General features: G+C 36.3%; 2 protein-coding genes across 3 annotated transcripts in view; both read left to right on the forward strand.

Annotated features, from left to right (window-relative positions):
- The first annotated feature begins 492 nt into the window (after positions 1–492).
- Positions 493–4,906, forward strand: htatip2 (HIV-1 Tat interactive protein 2). The gene is made up of 6 exons (XM_034053700.3): positions 493–736; positions 1,637–1,823; positions 2,091–2,198; positions 3,492–3,629; positions 4,099–4,160; positions 4,512–4,906. Exons 1-6 carry the CDS (start codon positions 618–620, stop codon positions 4,732–4,734), a joined length of 837 nt encoding a protein of 278 aa, XP_033909591.3. The 5' UTR covers positions 493–617; the 3' UTR covers positions 4,735–4,906.
- An 844-nt stretch (positions 4,907–5,750) lies between these two features.
- prmt3 (protein arginine methyltransferase 3) overlaps positions 5,751–17,906 on the forward strand; it is a 44,391-nt gene continuing 32,235 nt past the window's right edge. The window contains exons 1-9 of one of the 2 annotated variants that reach the window (XM_034053277.3): positions 5,751–5,841; positions 6,240–6,357; positions 6,636–6,718; positions 6,811–6,860; positions 7,190–7,292; positions 7,600–7,771; positions 8,759–8,903; positions 12,385–12,450; positions 13,922–14,043. In XM_034053277.3, coding sequence (XP_033909168.3) covers positions 5,826–5,841; positions 6,240–6,357; positions 6,636–6,718; positions 6,811–6,860; positions 7,190–7,292; positions 7,600–7,771; positions 8,759–8,903; positions 12,385–12,450; positions 13,922–14,043 — 875 coding nt within the window. In that variant the 5' untranslated portion in view covers positions 5,751–5,825. The other variant, XM_059002438.1, reaches the window with a different exon arrangement.

The raw sequence follows: 17,906 nt of genomic DNA on the forward strand, positions 1-17,906 counted from the left end.
TGACTTTGGCGCCACCTACATGAAAGCAACAAAATTGCAACATCATAATAATAATGAGGTCATATGCTGTGCACTGACAATAAAGAGATGTTGCTGTGAGACATTTAGTCATGCAGAAAAACAGTTACAAAATACCCTTTTCAAAATCGTATGTAACTTCACGTCAAATTTCATAAACTTCACTGCTGAATTGTACATTTTATATAACATTAATTATGTTTTCCCAATGTAATATTAGCTTTAAGATTCTGCATTTAAGTATCACATTATAAATATAAACCTTAACTAGAGACACAATACCAATAAGAAATAAAAGGTTTGTAAATCAGGCTGCTGTGAGTTAAAGAAATTGAGAAACTGGAAAGAGTGCTGGAAATCAACAGTGACAATCAAATTGAAATGCCAGTAAGGGATACAGCTCCTTCTAAACTCAAATGGCCCTCTGCTGGAAAATTAAAATATGACAACTAAAAAGAGAGAGCTGTTTGCAGTTGTTCATTACACAGCTGTGCACATGATCAACCGTGACGTAGCAACCAGGAAGGATTCGAAGACGAGAACTTCAACAGCAGAACTGTGACTACTGTCTTAAACATCTCACTTGTTAAAGAAGTGTGATGGTACTACCTGAATGCAACTGTATTAGAATTGTAGTTGGCATTGTCAGTGTTTTAGTCGTATTTTTCGCTGTTATTTTAAATCATTTGGAGAATTCTGAACCTACCACACCACCCAGGTAAGCCACACTAGAAAATTGCTTAATCTAGGGGGTGTAATATTTTTTCACTACGGTGCTAGATTAATTTGAACTCTGATCTGGAGCGATGTTACATTTTATTTTGTTGGTTTGGTTAAAATCCTAATATTCCACGGTCTCGCGTGACATTCCCCTTTCCTTGCTGATACTGAGATAAGGTTCAAGGTGTGGTACTTTGCCATTTTCTTAAGAGTAAACGCTAGTTTATTTGTTCATACTCAATAAAATCGTCTTTATATGTAAAAAGCATATGGGCAAAAAAACCGCCTGAACATGTACGTTGGCGTTCAGTATTTTTACACGAGAATACAACGGCTTAAAAAAAAAAAAAAAAAAAAACAGGTTGTTGGTAATTAGTTGCCCTGGAAAAAGCTTGTGCGGTTATGATCGAGTCTAGTTACTTCCCATATGAGGAAATAACTTCATTTCATTCTCTGCATCCAGTTTAACTGCGTTGATCCTTCTTAGCAATGATTTGGTGCTGCAATCACATTCCCACAGAGGTACAGATGACGTTGTATATCCGCAGTTTCTGATTTAAACAACCACACTGACCAGGTGATTATATACAGAGCATTTAGGAAAATAACCTCGGTCTTAAAGTGAACAATAGTTTATTTTTATTTATTTTATTTTATTATTATTATTATTTTTTATTAAGTATTAGAAATCCCAAACACAAACTATTAGCAATGTAGAAATTCCAAAAGTGTTGTGAAAAGGTAAACAAGAGGAATCCGTCCTCATGATTTTCCACATATTACACATTTAAAGAAAATATTTGACAACTGTAAAACATTTCAACAGGGATACAAAAAAAAACAAACAAAAAACTGTTTATTTTTTTTAAAGTAATTTATCTTTTTGTCCTCATTCCAGAATGACTGCCGATATAAAAACCCTGCAGGAGAACTACAGACAGAAAAACAAGACCTGTTTCATTCTCGGGGCGTCCGGCGAGACTGGCAAACTGCTGTTCAAAGAGATACTAAACAGCCAGATCTTCTCAAAGATCACTCTTATTGGCCGTAGACTGGCGTTTGAAAATGAATCTTATGAAAACGTGGTAAGCCAAGGTTAAGCACAGGAAAAACAATTAGCAAGATCCAAACCACTTTAGCATGTTCACAACTGCATGACACCCACATCACAGCTTTATTATGTGTTAAAAAAAAGAGCGTTTATACTGTGTATATATATATATATATATTATATAGTATTAAGCAATTAAAGGTATTTGATTAAAGATAGCCATTGCACATTTCAGTAACAGGTTGTGATTTGTGCAGCTGTAACAATGAAACCAAACACTGATACTGTATGCTGTTGTTAGTTCCAGGAGGTTGTAGATTTTGAAAAGCTGGATGATTATGCAGCTGCATTTCAAGGACATGATGTGGGTTACTGCTGCCTGGGGACAACAAAAGCCAAATCAGGAGAGGTAAGCGCACTGATGGGTATTTTTAAAATGTCGTTTAACTGAAGAGAACACCTTGGTGCCTTCTAATTTTTGACTTTTCAAATAAAAAGTAAATACTGGTACCATTGCTTCATTATTCATAAGACAAATATTAGGTCCCCGGTGGTTTATAAACAATTGTAAAAAGAATGTTTTTGGCCTGTTGGGAACAGTCATTTTGCAATACTTTTTTGCCTCAGCGCTGTTGTTTCTTGAATAGTAGGTTATACATTCTCTTGAGCTGTGATCAGGCATTGTGAGTTTTGTGAGGCGGAATGTTGCTGGCGCTTTTAAAACTCCTGAAAACAGTTTCGCAAACACACTCATTACCTTAGGGGATTCTTGCAACACAACACGGTCATTGTGGTATTCAGACACTTTGAAAGCTAATGAAATTCTTGGACTCTGAAGATCTGAAATTTCTTTAGGCTTCAGAGTCCACTTGTTGCTTATAAAACAATATTTAGGTTGATGTGGGGCTGAGTGTGTGTCACCTTGTTGAATAGAACCCATTGAGGGAGGATGATGGGTCTAGCGTCGGGCTGGGGGGTGGCAGCGTGGGTGCTTGTATATTTGAGAGAGGTTTTCAGTTGTTAGGAGGAGTGGTGGAAAGGGCCTGCCAGCGTCCTATGCTTGGGTTATTATTGATGTGGTTCAACTGCATAATGGGATTGAAAGTGAGTCGCAGCATTTATGTCAGTTCACATTTAATCAAATGACCACAGTGAATTGGAGTCGACAGTACAGAGGGCTAATCCAGAACTAAAGACAAAATAATTAGGGCCTCATTTTAATCCACTCAGTCATTATACAGGCCTTGAATAACATTAGGATGAGGCTATGCTTTCTTTTGAAGGCCAACGTTAGGAATTTTAAATGCACCAATGAAGCTCCGTGTAGACCTTTCTCAGCTCTTGTGGAATTATATTATGCATATAACTTGAAAACTGACTCAAATATATGTGTATATCTGTCTATCTATCTACTCTATCTATCTGTCATATAGAGATATAGTTTTATAAGAGATATAAAAAAATTTTAAAGCACAACTCAATTAACTGTATTGAGTAAAGTTATTTTTGTAGGCTAACATTTATGTAATGGCTGTTTTATTTTATAGTATTTATTTTTGCCTTCATTTTGCATAACTTTATCTGTTTTCCTTTTATTTATTATTAGTCATGATTTTGTTGTGTTGTTTCTGCATATAATTATCTGCCAGAAATAGTTCAGATTGTAATTTTTCCAATGCACTTTCTTTCCCCTGTGCAACAGCAAGGCTTCATACGTGTGGATCATGATTATGTTTTAAATTCAGCCAAGCTTGCAAAAGCTGGAGGATGCTCGCATTTCAACCTGGAGTCATCTAAAGGAGCAGATAAAACAAGCAGCTTCCTATATTTAAAAATAAAGGTATGCAAAGTGGAAATGTGCTTTCGTTTCACATGTATTAAAATGAATGGTTCTTTAATTGTGCAGGACACCATTTTCAATAGCCTTTATTACAATTATTGCTCTCTGCTGCAGTGGGTAGGATGTTAGGAAATGTCGAAAGCAATACATCTCCAGTAGTTGTAAATCTAGTGATTGTTACAGCATACCTATGTAACTGAATAAATAAGTTACTGAGTATTCATTAACTAGCATAGTCAGTAACAATGATAGAGACTTTCTGAATTTAGTTTACATAGGAGCTGAGAAACATCTGTATTCTCTTTTCCTTCGTCCATGATCAACAGTATTAGGCAGTTGGTTGATTTATTTAGTGTTTTTTCTTACATAGGACACTGCAGTTCTGAACCCCCTAATGTTTTGTGTGTATTATACATCATGTGATTCTTGGACAAGAAGATAATTTGGAAGTGTCTTTTCAACTTTCTAGGGTCAAGTTGAGGCAGATATTGAAGAATTGGACTTTGACAGATACACCGTCTTTCGACCTGCGTAAGTAATCTGTTAAATCTTCACACTGTTAATGCTTTGCTTTCCAGATAACACTTGAGGAACTTGAGATTCGAAGTGGAGCGAAATGGGAATCTGTTAGTCTTTTTTTTGTCAATGAATGCTTTGTTTCTAATTTTTTTTAAAACCACAAATACAGTGAAAACTGCTTAATAGGATCACTGGTTATTTGAAAAAACTGCAGATTGTAATTAAAAATTGCAGTCTGTTTGCTGTTCAACCAGTACAAAATCATGATCACATTGATCGATTTCCTCTCAAGTTTTTTTGGTATAGGGTTTGGTGTGCATTCTGTGTGGGTAATATGACAGTAACCTTTTATTCTTTTTGCAGAGTTCTTATGGTTGACAGACAGGAGTCACGTCCCACAGAGTGGCTGGCTCGGAAGTTTCTATCTCCAGTTTCTAGTATTTTTCCGACAGCGCTCTCAATACCTATCTCATCGCTGGTCAAAGCCATGGTTATCAATACAGTCATGGAAGGGGACAAGGTGGAAATATTAGAAAATAAACCGATCTACAACCTTGGAAGACTTGCAGAAAAAACAGACAAATAGAAAAAAGTGTGTTTTATGTGGTGGAATTCTCAGGGTAATCTTGGGGTAATACCCTGCATAATAAATTTGTTAAAAAAAACATATATATGGATGGATGGAATTCTAAATATAATGGAGAAATATTTTTTGTGCTATATGTTGACTTATTTAAATAAAGTGTGCCAATTATGTATTTGTTAGGTTTTTGTTATATTTTGTGTTGAAAAGTTTATTTTGAATACCTTGTTGTTAGGCAAACTTGGGTGTCACATAGTGCATAGTGTACACAGGCTTTTGGGACCACATATGCCCCTTCATCAGGAGAAATCCCAAAGTATGGCCAGCTATGCACAGAAGCATAGTATTGAGTCTTTTTCATGTTTCAATCTTTGTGATTAAAAGGGGGCTGTGATCAACTGTTTTTAGAGAGATTTTAAATTTTGAGTTGAGATCTTGAGAAATAAAATTAGCACATTGAAACGTTAATTACATAGGCAACAGAAATAGAGAGACAGTAATCAATTGAAAAAAATATATATAAGAGCAACACAGTCATATAGTCCACATCTAAGCAGATGCCTTCCACATATTATATAGCAATGGTATGTATTAGAGGAGAGGACCAATAAAATGAAATAGTTGAAATATAATAAATGTAAAATTATAATAAGCCGCCTCTTGTCTCTTGGTGTACAGGCACTGAAGAAATGATATAGCTTGAAGCCTTTTTATTTATTTAGGCTTATGATCTAAAGGCAGACAAACAACCTACACTATGTGGATGACGTGGAATTTAAAGGGTCATCGCTGAAAGCACTTTATCCCCAGCCAGATGAAGCTCATATACTGTAGTGTCATGAGATTAAGCATTATGCATGTTTTCTGCCATATCATATGCTCATTGATGCCACTAAAACAACAATATACATTCAATCACAATTACTAAACACCGTGAGATACATAACGTCTTCTCATAATTCAGCAAAGTTTTGAAAGACTTTGCTGGCCTCACAAGCGCCACACGGTGGCAGAAAAAAAGTACTACACAGACTCTTCAGGATTTCCGAGTGACCCGGAAGCAAAACGCGGCGTGCCTGGCTCAGTGATCCAAAATGGCGAAATACACAGGTATGCACGTGAAATGAATTTATTGTAAAATTAACGATTGGTTCTAAAACAGTAATCTGATATAAAGTATGTGGATTAGTTTGGTTTGTCAGGCTCGGCTATATTTTGTTGTCCGGCGTTATTCTGTTATTTTATTTATTTTTTGCGGTATTTGAATTTTTGTAATTAAATAAAATATTATATTACGATTGTTGTTTGGTAAAATCTAATCGATACATTTCATAACATCGTTTATATCTTTAATCAGTTTTCATTCATTATTTACAATGAAGTTACTGTCAATTTCTGTAGAATTAAATAGCCAGACTTACTACTAGTGGTCTTAACTTGTTTTGTTTACTTCTACAACAACACGTTTGCATTGCGACGCATGTTTATATGTTTAATGTCTTCGCAAGGTGAAGGTGATGCTTCTGTCGATGACATGCCTGAGCTGTCAGAGAGCGAGGGAGAGGATCTTTGGGAGGATGAGGAATGTGAACAAGAACAGAAAGTGTGTTGCTTATTCTGTGACAGGTACCGTGCAATACAGTGTTTCAGGGGCAATGTAAACGCTGTGTGGAGGTGGACCAATTAATGTAATGTAATTCGGTTCAATTATTGGTAACTTGAACACTGCATCTTTAAAACCAAACACATATTAGCGACGTTTTTCTGTACCTGGAGGAAACAATGTAGAATAGCATAGCTACATAGAAGGTAGACTAATAATTAGGACTATCTTTTTTTTTTTTTTTATAGAGCTGTTTGTGTCTCATTTTTCTAAGATTGTGTTTTTTTATTTTTAAATACAGGTTGTTGATTTCCATTCCAGATGCCTTTTCCCACTTTACTTCTGAACATCGTGTCGACATTGGCACTGTGGTCCGTAAACATCGTAAGAATTGATTTATTTATTTTAAAGCTTAGCCTTTGATGTGCCAGTGAGAATTCCAGTGACAGAAATAAAATGACTATTTTTGGTTTCAGGACTTGATGACTTTGGCTACATTAAACTCATCAACTTCATTAGAACCACAGTAAGCGTTTCAATGTCTTTAAAACCTTTTAAATATAGATCTTGTTTGACTGGCAGAATAATCTATAATGAGAAACATATTAACAACAGCGGAATCATGTCATATTTTAGGGATGAAACCTCAAAAGTTGAGGATTATGATGCTGTATATATTGGCTGCTACTTTTTAAACACAGTGAAAGAAAGTCTTATGCTGGTGCACCAAAAGTAGCATTAAATTATTGGAGCGGCTTTCTACTCAAGAATGACGTTGGAGCCCTGTGCTTTTTAGGGAGGTGCTCATCATTTCAAGATGTTGCAGCTGTTTGACTTGTTTTATTTATTGTCCAGAAATGCAGTGCTGAGACTCTGTTGTCAATGTCAAGCCCAGTTCCATGGGAGAGTGACGAATACATGAGACCATCTTCACACGATGACCCGCTGCTTCAGTTTGGTATGTGATGCATTCATTATCTGATAACAGATATCCTAGTACACACTATGGAGGTGGTCAGAATTTAGCCCATAACTATGGAGTTCTGTTGCAGGATTAGCTGGAATCGCAAAGACTTGATTAAATTCTCTTCCTAAAGTTTATTTATTATATTTCATAAATATCCCTGTGATACAACATCATTAAATTATTCGCATTTCATGTGAACTTGTCTTAGAGCCCTTTGGTATCCGTCATGCAGAGACGCACTTTGATACCTGTATAGTTGATTTAAAAAAAAAAAAAAAGCTTTTCTTTTTAAATTCAGATGTTGAAGAGCTGTGGGAGTCACAGACACAGGAAGTCCAGGCTTGTGATCAGTCAGGTAATGGAAGCCCAGCACAGGCAGCTCTGCTACAGAGGGCACAGAACGCTGAAGACAAAGCGCGGAAGGCTGAGGAAGCTCTTGCCAGAGCTTTGGAAGATCTGCACAAAATAAAGTCAGTGGACCCCCCCCCCCCCACCACCAATTAACCTGCCAGTGATTAATTCACTAACAATGCAATGTATTACAGTAAAATTGGATATTGTGCTGGATCAGGCAGTGTGCAGGGTATAATGTAATACTAAAATCGATCAAAAAAAATATTGGTTGCACTGATTTCTTTTTTGTGTCCCTAATATGTAAATAGGACTTCTACTGTAGATATATTTCCAATGTGGACTCCTTTAAGAAATGTTTGTGTTATAACGTCATGGTTTAAAATAACTAGAATGCCCGAGTTTAAAGTTGAGTTTAAATTAATTTTTAGTAGGCAAGGCAAACACATCATGCCAACTACCAGGTTTGACAAGTACAGGTTTGTAGAGGGATTACACTACTCATTGTAGTAGGGATATGGTCTAGACCAAATTAATACAGTGGGTCTGGATTCAATAGGTTTCACTGTACAGCATTTTCTTAGATAATGTTCTTTGAAAAAAATATATAATCTGACACGTTTTTCTATTTGCATGAGCATACAGCACATTATTTATTATGCATAAAGAGTATAACAAAAGTGATGGCAATCCATCAAAAAACATAATTTCAATATTTTAAATCATAAGGGTGGTTTCACAGACCCAGAATAACACTAATCTTGGAGTTCCTTACTTAACATTAGGTAACCTTTAGGCTAATGCTAATTCAATGCATGCATAGTCCTATCGGAAATAAATATAGTACATGTGAAGGTAAACAGCTAAAGCTAAAGCCTTCAGCATGGTTTTCATCAATTTAGCTATTTTAGCAGCAGGTAGTTTGTAGTTTATCTGTTTTGTTTCAACTGCTGGTGTGAGGTACTGTCTTTATTATCACTACCAGCAGAGGGAGTCTGAGCCTGGGCATGATAGGAAACGCGCTGGGAAAATTCCACTGCAGCAGAGTTGTACTTCTTCATGGTCCAGTTATTCTGCCTCAAGGGTGTGTTTGAAATTGATTACAGACAATTTGCCCAGAATTTGGTGATGAACGCAGATGTGGGGATGGGTGCTTCAGCTGGCGGTGCTGTAGCAGGGCTGCGAGCCGATGAGGACGATGTTTACTTCAGCTCGTACGGGCACTATGGAATCCATGAGGAGATGCTGAAGGTGGGACTGTCCTCAAACAACTGTATTAAAGTTTTTTGTTTTTTTTTTGGTTGTCATTTAGACTTGGGTTCCAAAATGAAGACCCTGTATTTTGACACGTTACCAGAATGCCCATTTCTGTTTCCAGGTCTTTATGTTTATGACTTTGGAATTAATCATGTCTTCTTGTGCCCCATGCTGCATGAAAGCAGTTGCACGCAAGGCGCATTATTGCATCCGAATGCGCAGCAGCCAGAAAGTGAAACGTCAATGTTTTGCAGGCTCCCATAAAGCAGTATCCCGTGACGCTGTGCTGTATGTGAGAAATGCTGCATTTTTAACCCTTGTTTTCCAAGGACTTTTTCTTTCTCTATTTAAAAGTACCAAACGTGCTTCAGTTTTATTTTATTTGATATGTGACAATTAGAAGACTCATTTTTTCTTTCTTTTACTATATATATATATATATATATATATATATATACACATTATTATTATTATTATTATTATTATTATTATTATTATTATTATTTCTTTTTTCCAAGGTTAACTTTTACCAGGTTGAATAATGCACCATTACCCCACAAAGTACAACAGTGGTTATCATTAAAGACCAAATATAATTTCTGGCCATCAACACCACAGTGCAAAAGTAGTCTTTGTAACAGCGTATTATACCATCTTCGCGTCATGGGGGGAAAGAATAAATAAAACCTTTGCAGATTTTATGTGCGTCAGTATAGAAACTTTGCTGACAATCACAAATAGATGTTTGTTTAATTAAAATATATTTATTTGATTTTTTTCATTCCCTTTTTAAATTTTGTGTCTGTGCTATGTTTGCCCGTTTTTTGTTTTATAATTCTAATATTAATAATAAATATTTGTGTAGGAATGTGAATGCATTCTACATGCTTAAAACAATAACCAAAAATAGACAAAAAAAAAACCAATCCTCTTGGGGGGGGGGGGGAAGTAATGTTAATACCTAGTCCCCAATTACATTGTAAAATAATTTTCTTGACTTATCAGCTTTTATTACGGTTTGTCACTTTTTTTCGCTCAGAATCTTTGTTTTTTGCTTGTTTCTTTTACATCAGAATATGCATATATTTCAAACTGAATGCTATAGATGAGCTGCAACTCTTGAAAAATAAGCTTCCCAAATCGAAGTATAAAACCCAAGCAAAAACCCAAATATCTTAAACAGGATAAAAATTGCATTAGTGATTATAAAATATAAAACCAGTGCTAATAAGAGGTAAGAAAATGGGTTTTAAAACCTTGCACACCTTTAATTGTAAGTTCTGCATCATTTTAAAATGATTTTAGAAAAATAAAGTAATCAATATTTTGCAGAAAGCGCACTTCACTGTCAGGGAAAAAAGGATTGTTTCCTGTCCCCTTTAAAAAAAAAAAAAAAAAAAAGGCTGTACGGAGAGTGAAAATGAATTAGCTTAATCAAGCATTGGTGTATGCAATCATGTCAGTGTACTTGGAGTGGAATTGATTAAGTTGAGGTAGAGGCAAGACACTGAAATTAGTGATGCTGCAAGTCTGAGAAGTTTCCAGCCCAGTGCTCTGCAGAGTGACACTGAACCTGGCCATTAGGGACAGTTCAGAATATGCAGCTGCTGAGTCCCGTCCCAATCCCCGACGGGACAGTGTTTAAAAAGGACTGTCGGCACTCCAAAAGCTAAAGATGGGTCAGGTCTGTTTTGTAGGATCAATTACAGACTGCTACAGAAGCATAGATTTGATATACTGGTGTTTAAACCATATCTAAAATCAAAATGAGTGGTTAAAAAACCCATAACCATAGAAGTATGCCTTTGTGAGCTATTAATGCAGGCTACCAAGTAAAAATAATAATAATTTCCCCTCCAAGAAAGAGAAAGTAGGGAAGTGAATACATAAACTAGGTGATATTTCATTACACTTCTGTAATTTAATTGAGCAGCAATTTGAAAGTCTTTCTAGATGGTGCGTAATTAGTTGGAGGTTAATGTATACAATACAAAACCTTCCATTTTGATTTTAACAAAGAGACCTGTTTTAATGACCTAACAGGACCTGTTATTTCGAACTGTCACTGTTCAGTTCAGTTGAACAGACACCCTTTTGTTTCCTGTTCTTTTCTTAAAAGTGCTGAATTGCAGTAAATGTGTGCTTGCAGTTTCACTGGTACCAGTTAAAACATTGCCTTAGGGTAGAAACAGTATTTTCTACCCTATGGCAATGCTTTTCTATATGCAGTAGTTGCCCAGTGAAAAAGATTAATAATGAACGACGGTGCAACTGTTTCTGTTTAAATGAAATGACTGCAGCTTCTTAAATGAAATGACTGCAGCTTCTTAAATTAAATGACTGCAGCTTCCCTAGTTAACGTGTCAGACGGTTCAAGTTTTAATGTATCCATTCAGTTTTGAGCTGCTCAGTAATAGAAATGTTTAACCTGGATCTGAAAGCGCATGTACCAGATGAACAAGCAATATAAATGAACATTATCTCCTAATCCTCTAATTAATAGAAAAAGAAAACCTTGACCCAGTGATTCTCAGCTTGATTTTGAATTGGAACAATTATATCTTACTCGTAAGATACTGTTTATTTTCATGTTGGCCACCAAATTGGTTGAATGTCAAAAAATAAAATGGAATTGCTTTTGAATGTATAGTATTGATCATTAGCTTTCTCAACTTACAGCAGCTCCAGGTTTTTTGTTTTTTTTTGTTTACTGCTCCTCATGTTGGACTGGTGTGTAGCCATGGGCGCAATACATGACTGATTCAAACCTGTAGTTGTGATTGCTGATTATACATTATTATTATTTATTTATTTAGCAGACGCCTTTATCCAAGGCGACTTACAGAGACTAGGGTGTGTGAACTATGCATCAGCTGCAGAGTCACTTACAACTACATCTCACCCGAAAGACGGAGCACAAGGAGGTTAAGTGACTTGCTCAGGGTCACACAATGAGTCAGTGGCTGAGTCGGGATTTTAATCGTGGGACCTACTGGTTACAAGCCCGTTTCCTTAACCACTGGGCCACACAGCCTCACATCACTTTAGAATTAAACAATCCCTTTTTCCAAGTAAAGTTTTTTTTTTTTTAAATTATGTAGCCATTATTACAAGGCATTCTATTAAATTTAAAAAAAAAATAATAATAAAAAAAGTCATTGAAATACACTGTCCAAAAACATAAAAAAAAAAAAAAGAGAAGCAAATCCAGAACACAACTTTAATACAGGCAGTTTGCTGTAATGAAACTGTTAGTAGTCCAGGACATTACAACAAACATTACTTTTGGTACACTTTTTAAATATTTATTTTTATTTTGTACCTTTGTTTGCTAATATAAATGATTTGATCTTAATCTGACGATGTTATTCAGCTGTAGCTTGCTGCTGGAGCTATGTTAAAATGTATGTTCTATTTAAATAATTACAAAAAAAAAGCCTAAAAGGCAATTTTGTTTTTTTCTGTTAATTTCCAGGACAAAGTTCGGACGGAGAGCTATAGGGATTTCATGTACCTCAATCCAGATGTCTTCAAGGACAAGGTAACTGGGCCAGGCTGAACTTCACAGAGGCTTTGCAGCATTATTATACAGTGGGGGTCCTCCTGGGTTAGCTGTCTCTGGGAGCTGAGGATCACTGACAGCATTTGATTTAATATACCTTGGCTTTATTACACATGAGAGTGTTATTTAGTTGGTGGAGACTGCAGAACACTGATAACAGAAATCCAGATTAGTTTTGTCATTGCACTTGGTAGCATCCTGCATCATGGTCATTAGTTATATAGTGACATTGCCTAGTTAACCCTTTTATGATTGTAGGCCTGATGTGAGCACATTGGAAGAAACATAATCTGAGTTACCTTTCCATTGACTGTATTGCTTCTGCTTTTGGTCAGAAGGTTAGAAACAACACAACGATTATTATTAGGATGACGAAAAATATAAGTGCTTTTAATGACCAGAAAGGAATTGTAAGGGTTGTTCCCGACTGTTCTACTGGAGTAGCGTGCAGTGTGGAGAGTAGCGTATCGGCACACAGGCTCTCACACATGCCCAGTGCTTTCCCCCATTTGATCTAACATACATCCATATTAGGGTAATTCATTAATTTTGTACACTGAAACAATCTAAAGAACACTTGGAATTTGTGTTAAGTACATGGAACTACAGAGAGAAATAAAACAGTGTACACATATTTTATTGTGATGCTAGCACTTTTTTCTTTGTGTTGAATAATTATTTCTGGAGGAAAATCTGCTATTAATTAGCTTTTAATACAAATAAAGTGGTGAAGCTGGTCATATATTCCAGACCAAGTGCCGGTCAGAATGTATTGCGTAGATTTGCATTATTCTTTGCAAGTCAGCAAGTAAAAAGCTCTTTTAATTTTGTGCTTCTTCATTATCAGAGGGAGAAGTTTTTCCAGTAATTTAGAATAGTATCCGTTTTTTTAGGTGGCTGGTTTGACCTATCCTAGCCAGAAGCTGAGGAAAGGGTGGAAAAATAATCTGAAAAGTCAAGGAAGAAACTAAATTGAGTTTAAGATCAGAAATAGGCCATCCATCTGTCTATTTATCACTTGATAGAAATAGATTGCTATTGTCTCCTGACAAGAAAATAATATGATTTTTAACAAATGCTTTAAAAAAAAAAAACTCAGATTCAGAAGGATCGATTTGTAAGCCAGCTTCATCACAGATAAGATAAATGTGACCTAAAATGTAATACATCGATGTGAATCAGAGGCAGCAAAAAAGTTAGAACAAATTAATGACTTTTTAAAGTCATTATTCATAGGATTTGGGAATAATAATGGATTATTGTGATATTGATAATTGTATTAATATTGATTAGCCGTTGTTTAATTAATATTATCAGTAACTTTGTGCATATTAGTGTGCTTTGGTAATTTCTGCTTTCAGGTTTTGTAGAACTTGAAACCCCAAATTCAGATATTCAAGATTTTGCATTAAAATACTGTAATGATTGATTTGATTTGACTGGCCTGCAGATAGTTCTGGACGTGGGCTGTGGAACAGGAATTCTCTCAATGTTTGCTGCCAAAGCTGGGGCCAAAAAGGTCATTGGAGTTGACCAGTCTGAGATCATCTATCAAGCCATGGACATCGTAAGGTACATACGTTAAACTATTGTCTTGGTAATAAAAGCAATGTATTGCCCATTGACAGTTGCCAGCGACGAAAGTATAGCCAGTATACGAGATGTATGCATTGAAATTAAGTGTAGGGACATACAAAGATTAACCATGCATTAGGACTCCCATAGCATTTTCTCAAGATGATGCAGCGAGACCAGAGTAAACCTTGAGTCTGCCTCAAGCCTCAAGCCTTCAGGGATGACCTGAAAATAGTGACAAGAATGATTAGGTATGATAACAGAATGAATCTTGCATGCAATCTTCACAAAATACATGTAGTATTAAGGACGACATGTTCTATCTGCCTTTCCCCAGGCCCACTAGCTGTGCTGTAGAGGATGTGCTAAACTGGGGTGTGAGCTATATTGAAGCAGTATGCTAGTCACATTACACTGTTGGGACAGAATTCACGAACGCCCTTTGAGTCTACCATGTATTACGGAATGTGATTACTCCAAATATTAGGTTTGCTGCCAATGTTAAAGCACTTTTCAGCACGAGCCTGTCATATATATGTTTCATGCTGTTCATCTTCGTCACTGCTGTGTATCCAAACGGTATTAACGCTTCAAGGTCTACTGTGTCATGTGATGCATTCCAGTCCTGCTGACCTTCCCACCTTTTATTTGTTACAGATGGTTGACGGGAATGCATGCCTGTCAGTTTAGATGGTGCTGGAATTTAAAAGCAAGCTGCTGAGTTTCAGGAACCGATTGCAGTAACGTTGGTCGTCCTTGTCGGACTTGGTTAATCCTGGCTAGTCGGACTTGAAGTTGGAATAGGAAATCTAAAGTGATAATAAATGGCACGCGCCCTGTTCAGTTATTTACTTTATGTTTTTACCAGTATACTTCACCAGTGTAATACCCCTATCCAATACCACATTGACACCAGCCATCAGGCTGAAACTGGATTTGATTCAATGCAGTTATTCCACAATTGGACTGAAAAACCCCTTCTTTGCAGGCATTTTCTGAGCACATTTTTAATTGCAAAAACATTTCTTGGTCTGTTTGTTTTTTCTTAGTATATACATTTTGGTATTAGATATTTTTATAATATAATGTACGCTTGCATGTAAGCCCTCTTGGGTATGACATTCTGTTGGTAATTTATTTATGAAATCAAAAATCTGCATGCCCGACTAATGACCAGTGCGAGTATGCCGAAGTATTAGTATTATTATTATTATTATTATTATTATTATTATTATTATTATTATTATTATGTACTTATGTTGTTTCTCCTGTCTTAAAAAAAAAAATATGGTCCAGCAGTAAACATAATACAGCTGTGTCTACACTGGTAGGATGAATCAGTGTAACTTTTAAGTTGGGGTAAAATGGTTTACATTTGCTGTGATACTCAGCAGGTACTGCACATTTAGAACACTATCTGTGTCCACTTTTATATAGCTGATGTTCTGTTCTATGGTGGTCTACTGTAAGGTGTATTACATGAAAGAAGAATTCCAACACATTGTGAATAGCTACATGTATATGTATTGGTCACGTTTTGTTGTGTGTGTGAGTTTCAGCACAGTGCCATCATAAATATACAGGGCTCTTATTTGAGATTTGTTTTGCCGGCCACCCCATCTTACTGCAAGTAAGACCGATGTCCAATTGGGTTAAATACATAAAGGTTCATTTGTTTTTGTGGTGAATGGGATTAGGCTTTTTGAGAAAACAGAAAATGTTTCATATTAAGTTACTTCATGCAAAGTGCAGAACAACGAAACTTGCGCGCATTGCTCCATACTGTAAATCCAGTTCAATCCGAGACGGGATCACATGGCCTCTGTAGTGTAAAACGTGATGCTTGACTCGTATGAAATAATAAAGCTAGTTCAGAAGAGTTCACAGGCTCTTCACTCTGCTGCTCGTCCGCCCTCCCGCTTCTCATTGCAGTTGTCTCTGGCATTGTTCTCTGAATTACACTTTTAATGAGATTACAGTGTTTCCTTGAGAGTCAGGCAGAGTGATTGTGGGATGCTGGGAGAATGAGATAGCAGGAAGGGACTGAGATAAGGATCTCTCTGTAGAAATAAATTGTAGTGGTGTGAGTAATTATTCTGTCCCCAGTAACATTAGCTGCCATGATAATGGAATATTCAGAAAGATTGATACTGTGTGCCTGGGAGAAGGGAGCAATCGTTAAAACTTGGGCACTCGCATTGTTTGTTGATTTGGATTCAGTGTTTGTATTTAACGGCGTCTGTGACCAAGACAGCTGTGAAAGCAGAATGATGTAGGGCAGCAGTGTGGAGTAGTGGTTAGGGCTCTGGACTCCTGACCGGAGGGTCGTGGGTTCAATCCCAGGGGGGGACACTGCCGTTGTACCCTTGAGCAAGGTATTTTACCTAGATTGCTCCAGTAAAAACCCAACTGTATAAATGGGTAATTGTATGTAAAAATAATGTGATATCTTGTAATAATTGTAAGTCGCCCTGGATAAGGGCGTCTGCTCAGAAATGTAATAATAATAATAATATATATATATATATATATATATTAGGAGATGCAAGTATATACAACCTTTAAAAAACATTTGAAAAATGAAACATTAAAATGTCTGAATTTTAATGCCGATTTTAAATTTAGTTTGTGTAGATGTCATCAATAAATAGTTAAACACAATATACAGTGTGTGTGTATATATATATATATATATATATATATATATATATATATATATATATATATATATATATATATATATCATTATTTTATTTTTTTACTTTGAAAGCTGTGTTCTGCAGTTCAAAATTCTATTCTTTTCATTTGCTGCATTGACTATTATCCCATTAGTCAGTGTGCTGTGTTTGATTCGAAATTAAACATGACTCCTATTAGTTTCCATGGTACAAGCAAACTATTCTCTCCTGTGGTCCTGCCATCAATTGAAAATGAAAGGACTTACACTTGAGAAAGAAATGGTGTGAGTTTGACCCGAGACAATAACATTGCCAAGCACATGCAATCCTGCACACAGTGTAGCTTATTTTGATTATGGTAAAGTCTGCAGATAGAGGTGTTGCGGCTGACATGTTTCTTGTACAGTAGAGGATTATTTCATTCATTTTATTGCCTTAGATATGTGGCATTTATGAGGAATTTAGTTTCATTTTTGTATGCATTTGTTAATAATAAACAAAATGAAATATGCTGTAGGGTAAACAAAATACTGACATTAACACCCTTTAAGAACTGATTTGATGAAGTGGATTCAATCAAAGTATTAAAATCGCTTCCAGCACAGAGCCCAGGGCCACGGGACATTGGCACGTTGAGTACACAGAAGTTAGACAGCACATGGGTTAGAAGACTCTTCTGTATCATTTTAGCTTCAATTGCAAATGAATTGACTGAAAGATTTTTACTAGCACATTACAGCCACCAGAAGCATTTCTTGGGGGAAGGGGATGAAATAACCACCAAACTCATTTTAGTTTTCCAAGGATGTTCATCTCTTCTCCTAGTGTCTGCCTTTAACTACCCTGCTTCAAGCCCCTAGAACGACAGAAAAATAGTGCAAGTGCAGTTCTACATCGGGGCATTGATTCCAGCTCTGTAAGCAGACTGCAAGCGGATTTTCCTGGATTTTACTGCCGATGGCGAACTTTGCTCTTGTGGGAGAACTGCAAGTGAATGGCCAGTGCCGGTCCCTATGGAACCATTATTTCTAATCGAGTAGGATTGCTCCCACTGGGCTGGCAGTCTATCTGAACAAGAATACTAATTAGACCTGGTTTTAGTGCCTCCTCCGCTTATTTACATAATACATATTTTAAGGAAGATTTTTCTACCCTAAATGGCCATTACGTTGCCTTTCAGAT

This window comes from Acipenser ruthenus, chromosome 27, assembly GCF_902713425.1.
Source record: "Acipenser ruthenus chromosome 27, fAciRut3.2 maternal haplotype, whole genome shotgun sequence".
In the NCBI taxonomy this organism is placed as follows: Eukaryota; Metazoa; Chordata; class Actinopteri; order Acipenseriformes; family Acipenseridae; genus Acipenser; species Acipenser ruthenus.

Coding starts and splice junctions, on each gene's coding strand:
- htatip2 (XM_034053700.3), top strand. CDS start 618: ATGGTACTACCTGAATGCAACTGTATTAGAATTGTAGTTGGCATTGTC. Junction 3,630..4,098: donor TCCTATATTTAAAAATAAAG/GTATGCAAAGTG, acceptor TCAACTTTCTAG/GGTCAAGTTGAGGCAGATAT. Junction 4,161..4,511: donor TACACCGTCTTTCGACCTGC/GTAAGTAATCTG, acceptor TTCTTTTTGCAG/AGTTCTTATGGTTGACAGAC.